Source organism: Vigna unguiculata, chromosome 6, assembly GCF_037176805.1.
Source record: "Vigna unguiculata cultivar grain cowpea cultivar isolate G323 ecotype 2 chromosome 6, ASM3717680v1, whole genome shotgun sequence".
Classification (NCBI taxonomy): domain Eukaryota; kingdom Viridiplantae; phylum Streptophyta; class Magnoliopsida; order Fabales; family Fabaceae; genus Vigna; species Vigna unguiculata.
The window spans coordinates 36,487,420-36,502,363 of NC_140797.1; the positions used below are offsets into that span (position 1 = coordinate 36,487,420).

The following is a 14,944-nucleotide window of genomic DNA, read 5'->3' on the forward strand; positions in this document are numbered from 1 at the left end:
TTTTTAGACTTCGTAAATTATTAACGAAAGGTAAGTTATGACCATCACGTATCACTCCGTAGTTTTTTTAATTTTTATTTTAAAAAAGTTATTCACGTGTCAAGTCAACATTGTGACACGGGGTAGTGTTGGTGTCACATGTCAAGCTCGTGTCAGTGTAAGTGTGACGTGTCAGTGTATCGTGTCTTATGTTCAATTTCGTATAATTTTTGTCAATATTAAAAATTTTAAAAATTAAAAAACCACGTGCAACCGTTACTGTACACTTAACAAAAAGGTAATGATTGCAACGAATCTTCAAAAATAGGAACTCAATTGAGTTAAATAAAAATGGGAAGACTTACTTGAGATCTCGTTACAAAAATGGAGACCTCTGCAATTATTTAACCTTTAGTTTATAACAAATGTTTTTTCATATTTAATAAAAAAAATTTAATACTCAAATGTCATCACACAAGCAATTAACAAAATTATATATATGTTCAATTAACATTTTTGGGTTTATGAGGAGGTGTTGAATAAATTATAATGATGTGTTAAATTTAATTTAAATTAATTAAATAAATTCAATTAATTTAAATCAGTTAAATAGATTCAATTTATTTCGACTTATTTTATTTCAACTCCAGACTCAAACTCTGAAAGAGATTACTGAAACATACAATGACTCACATATCGAAACATTAAATTATAGCAATAATTATTTTTGTCTAGCTTAATATACCCATGTCACACCAAGTTGATTTAGTTTACTCACTTTGAAATGGAATAATATTTTCTACCGTAATCGAAACAAACTTAAGATTAAAAAAATGGAATCAAACCCAATTTTGTATTTGATCATTTGATATAGAATGGAATGGTAGTAGGCCTTGGTTTCACTTTCAATAAAACATAACATAATAATTTAATATTATTTGAAACTATAACTATTTTTTATATTATTATTGTAATATTATTGTTACGCTTAGTACATATTTTTTAATAAATTTTTATATTGTTATAATATTATTATCCTTGTATATTTTTGGATTTAAAAGTAGGCCCAGCCCAACATAACAGAAAGAGAAGGGTAGAATTAGAAAAAAATAAAAAACTAAAACCCTAACCTCTGAAACTCAGACAACAAGAAAGGAAATGGGAGTAGTGAGATTGCAGAGTGTAGACGAGAATCAAAATCACAAAATGGAGCGGAGCTGAAAGAAATGAAGTGATAGGAAAAACGCAACAATCAGTGTCGTTTCAGCTCGCTGAATCGCCGCTAAACTCGCGGTTTTACGCGAGTTTAACCGAGTTTGTTCGAGTTTGCAGGAGCCTACAAGAAACTATTCTACGGTTAACTAGGTTCGCGATTTTGGTAACCATGGCCAGTGTTGATTTTGTTTTAAATTATTGAAAAATGGACTGAAAAAGTTCTTGAATCATATATCATTGCACCGGTTGTTGTAAACTTAAAACTGGTGTATATAAACAGCACAAGAAAAATAAATATGCAATGCAGGTGAATTCTGAAATTTGAAATTTTATGGGCTAATTTGACGTAACAGTTGATATAAACTTGTTGATTTTTTCTATCAGGTTCATGTAGAGGAAGCCTCTTTGAGTTTTCCAACTAAGCATTTGTTTCACTGTGTCAATGAGAGGCAATATTGGAATAAGGATCCCAAACCCCACTATTTCAAATGCCACCAGAAGAACGGTAGTTGCATTTTCTTCATCTTCTGGTTTCGGAGATGGCGGTCGTGGTCGTGGTCGTGGAGGATCCCTCCCTGGTTCAGGGCCGTTCAATTTCAATGAAAGAGCTCCTGGTAAGCCTAGTTCCAGTGAGCCCAATTCTGACATCACAGAGTCTCCCATTCCTCCTGGTTCTGGTCATGGCCATGGCCGTGGCAAGCCAATGCCTCAGTCAGGTCTTCCTTCTTTCTCATCGTTTTTATCTTCCATAAATCAGCCACCTACTGGTCGAGGCCGAGCTACTGTGCCTCACCGTCAAAGTGATTTTCAGCCACCTGCTGGTCGTGGCCGAGCTACTGCACCTGAACCTCCAAATGATTTGGGGCCACCAGAACCCAAAAAGCCCATTTTTTTCACCAGAGAGGACCGTGTTTCTCCAACAGCGACAGATGGTGTTCCTGTTGATGTTGGGCATCTTAACAAACTTCCAGGTGGCATACTAGAGGTGTTGTCTGGACTTGGACGGGGGAAGCCCATGAAACAGCCAGATCAGGAAACGCGAGCTACAGAAGAGAACAGGCATCTTCGCCCTCCGCGAGCTCCTGGTGCAGTTGCATCCGACACTTTGCCAGAGAAACAACCAATACAAAGCCGGGACAATGCAGTGAGGAATGCACGGAGATTTTTGTCACAAGGTGAGGATGATGGAAGTGGCCCTGGAAGAGGAAGAGGATTTGGAGATAGAGGTGGGTTTGGCAGAGGCAGGGGCAGAGGCAGAGGCAGAGGCCGAGGCATGGGAAGAGGAGGGTTAAGAGATAGGGATGTGGATGAAAGACGTGGAACACTCAAGGATTCAGAGGATCCATATGCTACAGGGCTATATGTTGGAGATGATGCAGATGGTGAGAAATTAGCCAAAAAGTTTGGGCAAGAGATAATGAATCAGTTAACTGAAGGATTTGAAGAAATGTCTGATAGAGTTTTGCCATCGCCATTGCAGGATGAGTATTTGGACGCGTTAGACATCAATTATGCAGTAAGTGGTTTCTACAGACATCATTATTTATTTCTTGAGAAATAATTAGAGGTAGTGGAAGTATAATTTTGTAGCTTAGCTGCATCTAGGGAAATTCTCTAGTCTTATTTGAATTGCTATAGGAAACTCATTATAACCATCCAATTCTCTATATCTAAGGACAACATTTCTATCGGGGAAGTTGTGAGCCAAACTTCTATTTTAAGTTTAGTACCCATATATTTCCATGTTTAATTGTTGTTCTTTTTTTCGCTTCTTTATTGATTATTGCAGATTGAATTTGAGCCGGAATATTTGGTGGAGTTTGATAACCCGGATATTGATGAGAAGGAACCAATTCCTCTTCGGGATGCACTTGAGAAGATGAAACCATTCTTGATGGCATATGAGGGGATCCAAAGTCAGGAAGAGTGGGAGGTATATTTTGACTTAGGATTCTAATCGTAACATTAATAGCAAATGTTTCAGGGCACAAGTTTTGATACTGACATCTTCTTCGCCTATAATTTTATGACTTGGTTGCTAATATCTTTGTCATATCAATCCTGTGTAGCAAGTACATAGAACAAGTACCGTATCAGTCACTATGTTTTGAAATTGTTGTCTATTTTATAGATGCTAGAGGGTAAAGGCTGTTGTTTTTAGTGTTCTCTACTGTAGTTTATGGGTGTGTCCATTTGTTGGGATCTTTTTCTTACCTAACTTTGTATCCTACTAGGAAATAATGGAAGAGACAATGGCACGAGTTCCATTGTTGAAAAAGATTGTTGATCACTACAGCGGACCAGACAGGGTAACTGCAAAGAAGCAACAAGAAGAATTAGAAAGAGTTGCTAAAACTCTTCCTGAAAGTGCACCATCTTCAGTGAAACAATTCACTAACCGTGCTGTTGTCTCCCTTCAGGTTTGGAACTCTAAATATTGATATTGTGTAGGGCATAAAATGTCTTAATACTTGGCTACTTGTTTTCCTCTTATGTTGATATTCTTATTTTAAGTATCTCTACGGATTATGTTCTTCATGCTCTCATGTCACTCAGCGGTAAATGAACCCCTTTTCTCAGTATAGTTATCTTATAGTTTTATATCACTAGAGAAATTATTTCTCAACAACAGTTGCATAATCAATTGAAATTCCAACAAATATTTGTTATTTTGTCACGAATCCCGAATCTAAATTCTAATTGATAAAATCAAGCTCAAATGTATCAAGAGAATAGAATATGTATTTGATTTTGTATCAAGGCTGAACAGTTGATATTGACAAGGCATAGATAGGTAAATCAATTCTCTGCCTAAAGCTTAATATTTGTTTAAATCTATTAAAAGATATTGGCAAGGAATGCACGAAAAGATTGTTAGGTATTGGAGTTGGCTTTGGTGGAATGAGATAGTTATTTACTGTGTGATTAGAAATACAGGGGTTCCCAAGCTTTAGTTCCCCATATTATTGTAAATTGTGGCATTGTACATTAAAGAATTGATTCAGAACCTTGCTATTTCATGATTGTATGAAGTTTGCAGCTGTTTTGGTAATCAATTTATTGTCTGTAGTCACAAATGTTGCTGGAGTTGCACCAATCTGAATCGGGAAAGGAGACTACATCTAATATTGAAATGTTAATGTGTTGAGGATTTTGTTTCCTGAGTCTGGCATTAATTTGCTTGTCTTGAGACTGATTTATAATCTTTCTTTGTCTTTTTTATCCTTTCATCAATTCAGACGTGTGTGTGTATATATATATATATATATATATATATATATATATATAAAATCTTCAATTAAGTTCTTTTGCGTTTTTGTTGCCTTTTATTTCAATGAGAAAACTACTGGAAGGAATATTCTGCAATTATTTATGGTTGGTCTGAAATATGATGCAGAGTAATCCAGGCTGGGGATTTGACAAGAAATGTCATTTCATGGATAAGCTGGTTTCGGAAGTGTCTCAGCATTACAAGTAACTTACTTTTCCTTTCAAGCTTAAACATGGTGGGTTTTGTGTGGTATACTGCCATAACTCTTGTAATAATATGAATTATAATGTTTTAGTGTTGTTGCTAACAATTTTTACATCTCTTTATACTTTGTAATAAATGAATTATCATTTTTATTAGACTTTCCAAAAGTAAGATGTGGGATCATAATGTTGATGATTGGGAAATTAGTGGTTATGATTTAATAATTTCACAATTAGTTTTATATATATGTATGACCTTTTCAGAATTCTATTTGTTTTTTAATTATTGATTTATTACTGGTTATGTTTTGCACATATATAATATATATTGATGATTGGGAAAATAGTGGTTATACTTTAATAATTTCACAATTAGTTTTATATATGGATGGATTTTTCAGAATTTTAATTGTTTTATGAATTTTAATGATTTATTACTGGGTGTGTTTTGCACATCTATAATATATGTATGTATATAATAGTTTTTTTTTTTCATTTTATTTAAACATGGATCATAATTGATTGTTAAAAAAAATAAAAGTTAGTAGTTATATACTTATTACTTAGAAATATTTATATTTATGTTTTAATTTCATCAATCAAATAATATTTAATGATTATGTCTTTTTATTCTTATTTTTTCGAAGTATTAAGGACATTTTGAATTATTTTCTAGATAGAAATTAGTAAGAAATAAAAATATCAGAAAGATGATTGTGCAAGTTAAGTGAATGGAAGACATCAAAGATTAGTCTTGTTAAAACTAGTTTTAATTAGTCGGATGGTACTCATTTTCATTTTTATGTGTCAGTTTAGTATTCGAATTTAAGAAATTATTAATTGAGTTTTAACTTTTGAAAAAATGTCTCAATTAGGTTCTTTTCAGTAAAAAATTATAAAATTATTAACATTGTTAACGGTATTGATATTTAAAATGACTTACAAAATTAAGTATTGATATTTATATTAAATTTAGTGGTAAAAGTCATAAATTAAATTAACAGTTTTAGTATTTGTTTGAAAAACATTTTTTTAAAAGTTGAAACTAAATTGACATATTTTTTAAAATAAATATCAAGTTGATACATATAAATAAATGGGTACTATCCTAGTGATTAAATCTTAAAAGTTCGAAGTTCTCTTAACGAAGTTGATGATTTTTCTTTTTGCTCTGGGAGAAGAATCTTTCCATCAAAATCCCTGGATAAAAAAGATAATAGAATAGTAATAATAATGTTAACAAAATGAAGATTAGTTCTAAGAATTTGAATTAAATGAAAATAAATAAATGTGATAGTGCTATGAAAAAGTACAATAACTTAAAAAGTACAATAATTTAATGTTCTTTCAGCTTCAAAGAGACAAACAAATAAAACTGACAAAAGAAAAATATCCACCGATGTTGTCGGCCATCTACCATATTTGATTTGAATTTTTGAATTTTAAGTATAAAATTAATAAATATCAATTTAAAAATTAATAATATCTATATTTATAACAATATCTTAATATATAAAGACTTATTTTTTATCTATATTTTATTATTTCAGTTTTATTTTTAATTATTATTTTAAAAATTAATTATTTAATAAATAATTTATTTTTAATCTATTTTAATTTTTTTACATATTTTATTTTTCTAATTTTATACTTAATACTATTTTAAAAATTAATTATATTTTTTTTTTGTATAAATTTTTTTAGCTAAATTAGGGTGATGGTTGATTTGGCATAAAAAAATTATTTCTTTACCAGACTAGAATTTCCCTTTTTTTTTTGTTTTAGTGAAGTTATTCTCAAACTTTTTGTCTATTCTTATTTTATGCATAAATATATGTTTAAAAATTTTATGTTATTAAGCCATTATTGATTTAAATTTGAATTACAATAAATTGATGAATACTAATTTCAAATATTGAATAACATAAATAATCTTATCTGTTTAAATTTTTTACCTTGTGATTATAAGCTTCATAATTCAATCATGATATTTTGTTACACACCATTTTAATTAGAATTTTGATATGATTAAAACATTGTTTAATTATGTTTTTTGTCTGTAAACAAATTAAAGCTATTACTAATGGGAAATATAACTACATACAAATAACTGAGTAAGAAAATAACTATTATATTGATACGTGAAACGATATATATATATATATATATATATATATATATATATATATATATATATATATATATATATATAAATTTCTGAGTTTGGCTAATAATAACAATAATAAGTAAAATTGTTTAAACATGATTGAGAGGAAATACTTGATAAAAAGTTGCCTGATTTGAATGGTAAAGCAGTAATGATGGTTGGTTAGTGATTGATAACAATGCTGTCTATCACTTCATGCTTAATTACTTACAGTTGTCAAGTTTAGGAAAATACTTGTGTATTATTTATTTTATTCTAATTTTAAAGAAAAATATTTTTTAATAATTAAATTTTGATATATTTTTTTAATTTGAGATGATATTTTTTTTATTAATTTCTATTTTTTTAATTTTTTATATTTTAAAATCATATAAAAGATGTTATTTTGTAAGAACAAATTATTAAAATTTAATTGCTAAAATATTATTGTTTTATTTTAATCTAGTTACTAACATTGAACTGCGATTTTGGTTATTTAAACAAGAAAGAAAAATATTTTATAAGTGATAATGTACTGCTTCTCACAATCAAAATTATTGTTTAGACCTCGAGCTTATTAATACTTTTTTCTTCAAACGTCTAAAAGTTTATCTATTTGTGATTATTAAAATACAATTTAAACCCATTCAGGTGTGTTTAATTCTTTTACATGTATCAATTTAATATATGAAACAACACGAATTTTGCTTTATGCCACAGAACTAGGTGGAAGATAAAATAACTAGCTAAAAATACTAGCAGATAGTAATTGAAAAGTTGTTGAACAAATTTACTAACTATAAGTGTTTCTTAAGATTATAAGTTAAGTAGTTAATAAATATAAAGGATAGAATTAGATATGCTTATACTATATTTTTTTATGTATATTTATCTGTTTTTTGTTAAAATATTTTTTGAAGATATTTCTAATTTTAATACTTAACTAACTTTAAAGCTCTTCTAATATGTTATTTATTAAGAAACGATTTTATTTATGCTTTTTTCTTACATCCGATTTATATATGTTACTTTATTTATTTTAATCTTATACAACCATATTTCTATTTATATTAACAAAATAAAGATAAGGATGAAAATAAATGAAGAGTAGAAATAATTGTTATAAACAAAATTTGATTATTTGATTATTAAAAATTTAAAGGCTTAAATACCTTTTTGGTCCTCATTTTCGTAGTGTTTGTTGCGGATCGTCCTCACTTTTACCGAATGTTTAAAATGGTCTTCATTTTCGCATTTCATGTTTTATTTGCTCCTTTTCAGTAACGCCGTTTAAATCATTAACGAAGCATTGTACAAGTGACAAAGTGTTTTTATTTGGGTGTATTACGTGTACTGTACATATGGCTAATTAATGTTAATTTTTCAATTTAGGGGAAATTTGCAATTAGGAAATTTCTTCATTTTCGTTTTTCTTGAGCTTGAATTTGCAGAGGAAGCAGCTAATACTTGTCATTTCATCATTGGATAGCTAATACTTGTTATTTCATCATTGGATTGTAGTTGCAGCTAATATTTTGTATGAGGCATCTGTATGCAAATTTTAGAAAAAGATTCTCTGACACAAAATTAAAAATACTCATGTGGAAGGTTGCTAGGAGCACACACCCAACAGTTTGGGAAAGAGTGATGTTAACAATTAAAGAGTTAAATATTCATGCTTACAAATACCTTATTATTATACCTCTGCAATCCAATAATGAAATAACGAGTATTAGCTGCTTTCCCTACAAATCCGAGCTCAAGAAAGACGAAGATGAAAAAATTTCCCTAATTGCAAAATTTCTCCTAAATTGAGAAATTAACGTTAATTAGCCATATGTACAGTATACGTAACACACCATACTACAAACCGTGTGCCACCTGTACAATACTCCGTTAATGATTTAAACGGTGTTACAGAAAATGACCAAATAAAACACGAATTGCGTAAATGAGGATCATTTTAAACATTCGGTAAAAATGAGGACAATTTTAAACATTTTATCAAAATAAAAATCATCCGCAACAAACATTACTAAAATGAGGACAAAAAGGTATTTAAGCAAAATTTAAATTATACGTGGATAATAATTTTAATTGAGTTCCTATTATAAAAAGTTACTTCTAAAAGTTATTCTATATCCATTTTTTATTTTTAGATATTTCAACCCACTCTTCATATTTTTAAGATCAGATACGGTCATAAGAATTTTAGTTCAAAACACAACTTTTACACTAATCAAATATATTATCATAAGTTCATTTGTTCTTTTCTCGAGTCTTTTGATACGCATGTGTGATACTTTTCTGATTGCATACGACTCAAGAAAATTCCAAGAAGATGATTATCCGGTGTTTTAGTTATTAAAATATACTTAAATCATTCATTTAATTTTTTTTACAGAGTTATTAAAATTTAATTGTTAAAAACCATTTTACTTTAGTTATTTGACCCATACCTTTATTTTACAATAATTATTTTTTTACTATAAATGTGGATACATGGAAAGCCCGAGTTTCCCCACTTTAATGTAATAATTAATAAAGAATTTAATTACATTTACTATTTAACTTAATTACCTAATCGAAACAGTAATTACATCTTTGCCTTATACAGTATAAAACTTCGTACGATTCATGATAACGATGAAGACGCAACTCACACCACTACATAACTGTGTTGTTGAGTTCCATTAGCATCCATGGAGTTTCCTCTTCAACCTCACGTGGTGGTGCTGCCATACCCATCACAGGGCCACATCAACCCCATGATCAACCTCTCCAACATCCTCGTCTCCAACAACCCCGACATCCTCGTCACCTTTCTCGTTACTCACCACTGCTTTTCCCGGCCCACCTCCTCCAACGCCAAACTCCGCAACATAACCTTCGCCGCCCTCCCTGACCTCCGTCTCTCCGCCGACACCTTCGACGCCACCGTCCACGCCGTCATGACGCAGATGGAGGCGCCGCTCCAAAGCCTCCTCGACCGCCTCCACCCGCCGCCTACGCTCCTCATCTGCGACGCGTTTCTCTCGTGGGCTGTCGCCCTCGCCAACCGCCGGAACATTCCGGTGGCCGCGTTCTGGACGACGTCCACGGCGGAGCTGTGGGTGCAGTATTTCCATCTTTTCCAAGGGAACCAACTCTGTCTTCAAAAGAAGTTAGGTGAACCTTCTGAATCTGTATATTCACTCACGTTTCTTAGCCTTTTCTAGAGTTTTTCCTTTGGTTTTTTTTAGTAATAAAAAAATTAATTTTAATATTTATATAAAAATAAAATATTTAGTGTAAAATATGTAAATATGTGTAAAAACTTGTTAAGTATTAAAATAATAATATTCTTTTTTTTATTAGACATATGAATAATATTTGTTTGTGAAGAAAACAAAACTTTATAAATGATTTATTTTTAAGTAATTTTTATATTTGGTTATGTTTTACATTTATTTATTTTTTAGTTTAATTATTTATTTTTTAATTTAATTAATCGGATGATATTCATTTTTGTTTGGATGTTCAGTTTGATATCATTTTTAAAAGATTAAAATACTTCCTTGGTCCATGTTTTTGTTGAAAAATCTCAAATAGGTCTTAAGATTTTTTTTAGTCTCAATTAGGTCTATATTTTTTAAAATGTGTAATAATTAGGCCCATTTCGTTAGTATGATGTTAACGGTGGTAAGGATATACCACGTGTCAGTTCCTCATTTTTTTGAATTTTTTATCTTTTATTTTATTTTTAATTTCATTTTTGATTTTTTTTAAATTATTCATGTCACGTGTCACATTAATACTATGCCACGTGTCAAGTTGGTAAGGTATGTGTCAAGTCATTGTTTGAATATCAATTTGGTCCATATATTTGTTATTTTAATTATATTTTAGTCTATTATTTTTTAATTTTCAATTTCATCTTCTTCAAAATTAAGAATAAATTTAACTTTTATATAAATTTTATAATGATATTTTTATTAAACATTTTAATAATATTAAGTTTATTTTATATTTTGTTTTAAAAATTTAAAATATTTATTTTAACTTGTTACAAAATTATTTTAAATAATTTATATACAATGTTAGAGTTGTTTTAAAAATAACAATTTTATAAATTTAAATATAAAATTTTAAAACAATTTTATAAAAGATTAAAATAAATATATTTAATTCTTCTTAAAAAAGGACTGAAATGTAATAAAAATAACAAATATATGAACCAAATTGAGATTCAAACAATAATTTAACACATGTCACCTTACTGACGTGATACGTAGCACAATAACGTGACACGTGGTATGAATAATTTAAAAAAAAATTTAAAAAAAATTTAAAAAATTAAAAAAAATCAAAAAAATGTGGAGCTGACATGTGGCACATCCTTAACACCGTTAACATCATACTAACGGAATAGGCCTAATTGTTACACATTTTCAAAAATATGGAGCTAAAAATAATTTTAGGATCTATTTGAGATTTTTCAACAAAAACATAGATGAAAAAAGTATTTTAACCTTTTTAAAAAGATATTAATTGAGTTTTAATTTTTGAAAAGCTATTTCAATTAAATTTTTTTCACACAAAATTTATTTACATTAAGTATTAATATTGAGATCTAAAATAAGTTACTAAATTAAGTATTAATATTTATATTAAAATTTATTGTTAAAATTTATGAATAAAGCTAATAACATTAATAATTTTTTGTCTGAAAGGTATTTAATTAAAATATTTTTTAAAAATTTTGTACTCAATTGATACATTAACAAATATTAAATTGTCACATATAAAAAAAATAGTATCATCCAACTAATTAAAATTTATTTTTAAACCTTATTTTTTATAAATTCATGAGATGTGTAAAAATAGAAAATTACTTTTTTTTTTCAAATATTTTAAACTATCATAATAAATTATTATTTCATTAAAAACAATTCATTGAGTTCAAACAATTAATACCATTCAATGTTTATGGTCATTTTCACTTTATTTAAAGTTATCCTTATTTTAATTATTGTAGTTTAGAGAAAAAAACGAAAAGAAACCCAAGAAAGATTAAACATGCTATGCTAATTCATAAATATTTATAAATATATAGTTAATAAACTAAAATTAGTTTATGTACAAATTAAAAATGAAAAATTGTATGTAATAGAAGATGTTCTATAAATAATTTGTTAAAATGAAATGGTAGTAATATATATATATATATATATATATATATATATATATATATATATATATATATATATATATATATATATATACTTTTTTTGTAAAATTATATTATTATGTATGTCGTTAATATAGAATAGACTAAAAAAATCACATAAAATAAAAAACAATAATAAATATAATGTTTAATAAAATTTAAATATCAAATAAATAACATGATAAGCATATAAAAAAACTCAGTAGTACTATGTTTTTGCAAGTTAATGATCATAAATATTATACTATTTGTATTTTTAATTTTTTAAGATTTTACAATCAATTTATTATTCTTTTAAAGAATTTATAATATAATATTTTATTTATTAAAATGTAGTTAATGAGATCAATGATTTCTATTTCTTCATTAATGTTTTTAAAATACTATTGGATAAGGTTTTATATATTTCTAATTTTATGTGATTAAAATATAACCGTGTCTGTCTCTACTGAGAAGAGTCAATGCTTAGCCAGCACGTTTCTCGTCTTTACAAGTAAAGGAATCTTTTGAAAAATGTTAAAATTAAAAAAAAAAAAAATGTCACTGAAACCGGAGAAAAATATTGATCCAGATTTAAGCTTTGTCAAGAAAAATTGTAGTAGTTTACTTTTGTTAATTGAAAATATTTTGATAAATATAAATAAACGAATTAACATTTAAATATGTGTAAGAAAACTATATATCAATCGATTAAAAATCATATCAAGTATATTTTCAAAACAATTATTATAAAAAAGATAAAATAATTATACATACAAATTTGTTATTAAAAACGGGATTTTTTTTCATTAATGAGTATTTTGAAAACATGTACATAGTAATTTATATAGAATTTATTTATTCTATTCAAAATACATTGAAAGATACAAGTAATCGAGTTTAATATTTATTATATATATTATTTTTGTAATCCAAAAACACTGATTATTTTTTTTAATTTATATAAATTATTTACACTTGATAAGATGTAATGAAGTTATAAAACAACATAACTTAAAAATGTTGATTAATTTGTACACGTAGAATTTGAAAGCTTATGATATAATTTATATTAGTATTTCTGAATCTCGATCTCCGCTGAAATTTTGTAGATTATATTCCATCAACCTGTTGGATGGATGGATCAGATGTTCCTCTTCTGAATGGGAAGAACAGAAAAATTCTGCAATTGGCATTGAAAAGTTGTGAATGGCTTCCAAAAGCACAGTACCTTCTCTTGCCTTCGATCTATGAGTTAGAATCCAAAGTGGTTGATGCATTGAAAGCAAACCTCAAAATTCCAATTTACACCATTGGTCCAAGCATACCATATTCAAGTGTTGCTGAAAATTCACGGAACCCTAACCCTAATATCAACGATGGTTACATGGAATGGCTAGATAAGCAACCTCCAAATTCAGTTCTGTACATTTCACATGGAAGCTATCTTTCGATCTCGAGCGCTCAAATGGAGGAAATTGCGAATGCATTGCATGATGGGAATGTGAGGTTCATGTGGGTGACGAGAGAGGAGAGTCCAAAGTTGAGAGAGATTTGTGGTGAGAAGAAGAAGATGGGGTTGGTTGTGGCATGGTGTGATCAATTGAGGGTGTTGTTGCACCGTGCTGTGGGGGGTTATTGGAGTCATTGTGGGTGGAATTCAGTGATGGAGGGGATTTTTTGTGGGGTGCCATTTTTGACCTTTCCGATTGCCATGGATCAGCCATTGATTAGCAGACTCATTGTGGAGTATTGGAAGGTTGGGTGGAGAGTGAAGAAGGATGAGAAGATGGAGGGTTTGGTGAGAAGAGATGTGATTGTTGAGTTGTTGAGGAAGTTCATGGATTTGCAGAGTGATGATGGGAGAGAAATGAGGAGAAGAGCCAAGGAGCTTCAACTTATGGTTCAGCTTGCAATTGCTGAAAATGGCTCCTCTCACACTAATATAAGAGCCTTTCTCAACAACATAGTTCAAAGCGAAGAAGAAAGAGTTCAAGTTCAAAAGGATGGATAGAAACTGTGATATTTTCACAACTTTTATTCTTTTACGTTACATCTTTTAAGTGGTTTTAGAATATAAAAAAATAAAAAATAAAAAACTATTTAAAAGATGATATCTCATATTATAAAAAGAAATTGTCAAAATTTAGTTGTTAAAAAATCATTTTTCTTATCGAAAGTTGTTATTTTTCCTTTATGTTTTCTTAATAATGAACCATTGAATGTGTTGGGTTATATATTTTTTTTTATAATTATTGAGAGATTGTGGTTTCGTATGGTTATATGACATTAGTCTTACACATATAAGACATTTGACACCACTTTATTCCAAGACCTTAAAATAGTAATATTATGAGTCTTTATTCTTATATAATATTTAACTTGGTCAATTATATTCAATGTAAGATTTTTTGACTCACACTTGAATTATTCCAAACATAATTTATGTTCTTTATGGCAAAGAAAATGAATTCGGATAATTAACGAAAATGATATAGCTCACGATGGCACGATCATCGTGTTTAATTATTATGTTTTATTAGAAGAGTTAGAATGTAGTTATGAATCATTATCACAAAATATTTGTGTTTAATAATGTAATTGAATCAAAAGGAGTTGGAATATAATTATAAATATACTTTTTAATCATTATAATTATGATTTTTAACTTTTTAAAGTTGTAAAATATGGTTAAAGGTGATGATGTATATAGGTCGGATGGACTAATATGTATAACACATGCAAATTAATAGATTTGGCTTGTTTCACACTGAACTTGTACACATGCGGGTTGACTAATATAAACGTTCTTTTGTAATATATAAAACAAAGATTTAGTGTACGTATATATAAAAAGTGCTGATAAAAAAGTTGTAAGTATAAAAATTATAAGAAGAACTTAACTAGTAATTACTTTCTTTTTATTACATATAAATATAAAG

General features: G+C 28.3%; 2 protein-coding genes across 2 annotated transcripts; both read left to right on the forward strand.

Moving 5' to 3' along the window:
• Positions 1-1,088: 1,088 nt before the first annotated feature.
• LOC114188753 (uncharacterized) lies at positions 1,089-4,872 on the forward strand. The gene is made up of 5 exons (XM_028077386.2): positions 1,089-1,344; positions 1,579-2,710; positions 2,984-3,127; positions 3,429-3,614; positions 4,592-4,872. The coding sequence occupies exons 2-5, from the start codon at positions 1,637-1,639 to the stop codon at positions 4,670-4,672; spliced, it is 1,485 nt and encodes a 494-aa protein (XP_027933187.2). The 5' UTR covers positions 1,089-1,344; positions 1,579-1,636; the 3' UTR covers positions 4,673-4,872.
• A 4,601-nt stretch (positions 4,873-9,473) lies between these two features.
• Positions 9,474-14,284, forward strand: LOC114187380 (UDP-glycosyltransferase 87A1-like). The gene is made up of 2 exons (XM_028075625.2): positions 9,474-9,982; positions 13,115-14,284. The coding sequence occupies exons 1-2, from the start codon at positions 9,517-9,519 to the stop codon at positions 14,014-14,016; spliced, it is 1,368 nt and encodes a 455-aa protein (XP_027931426.2). The 5' UTR covers positions 9,474-9,516; the 3' UTR covers positions 14,017-14,284.
• The last annotated feature ends 660 nt before the right edge of the window (positions 14,285-14,944 follow it).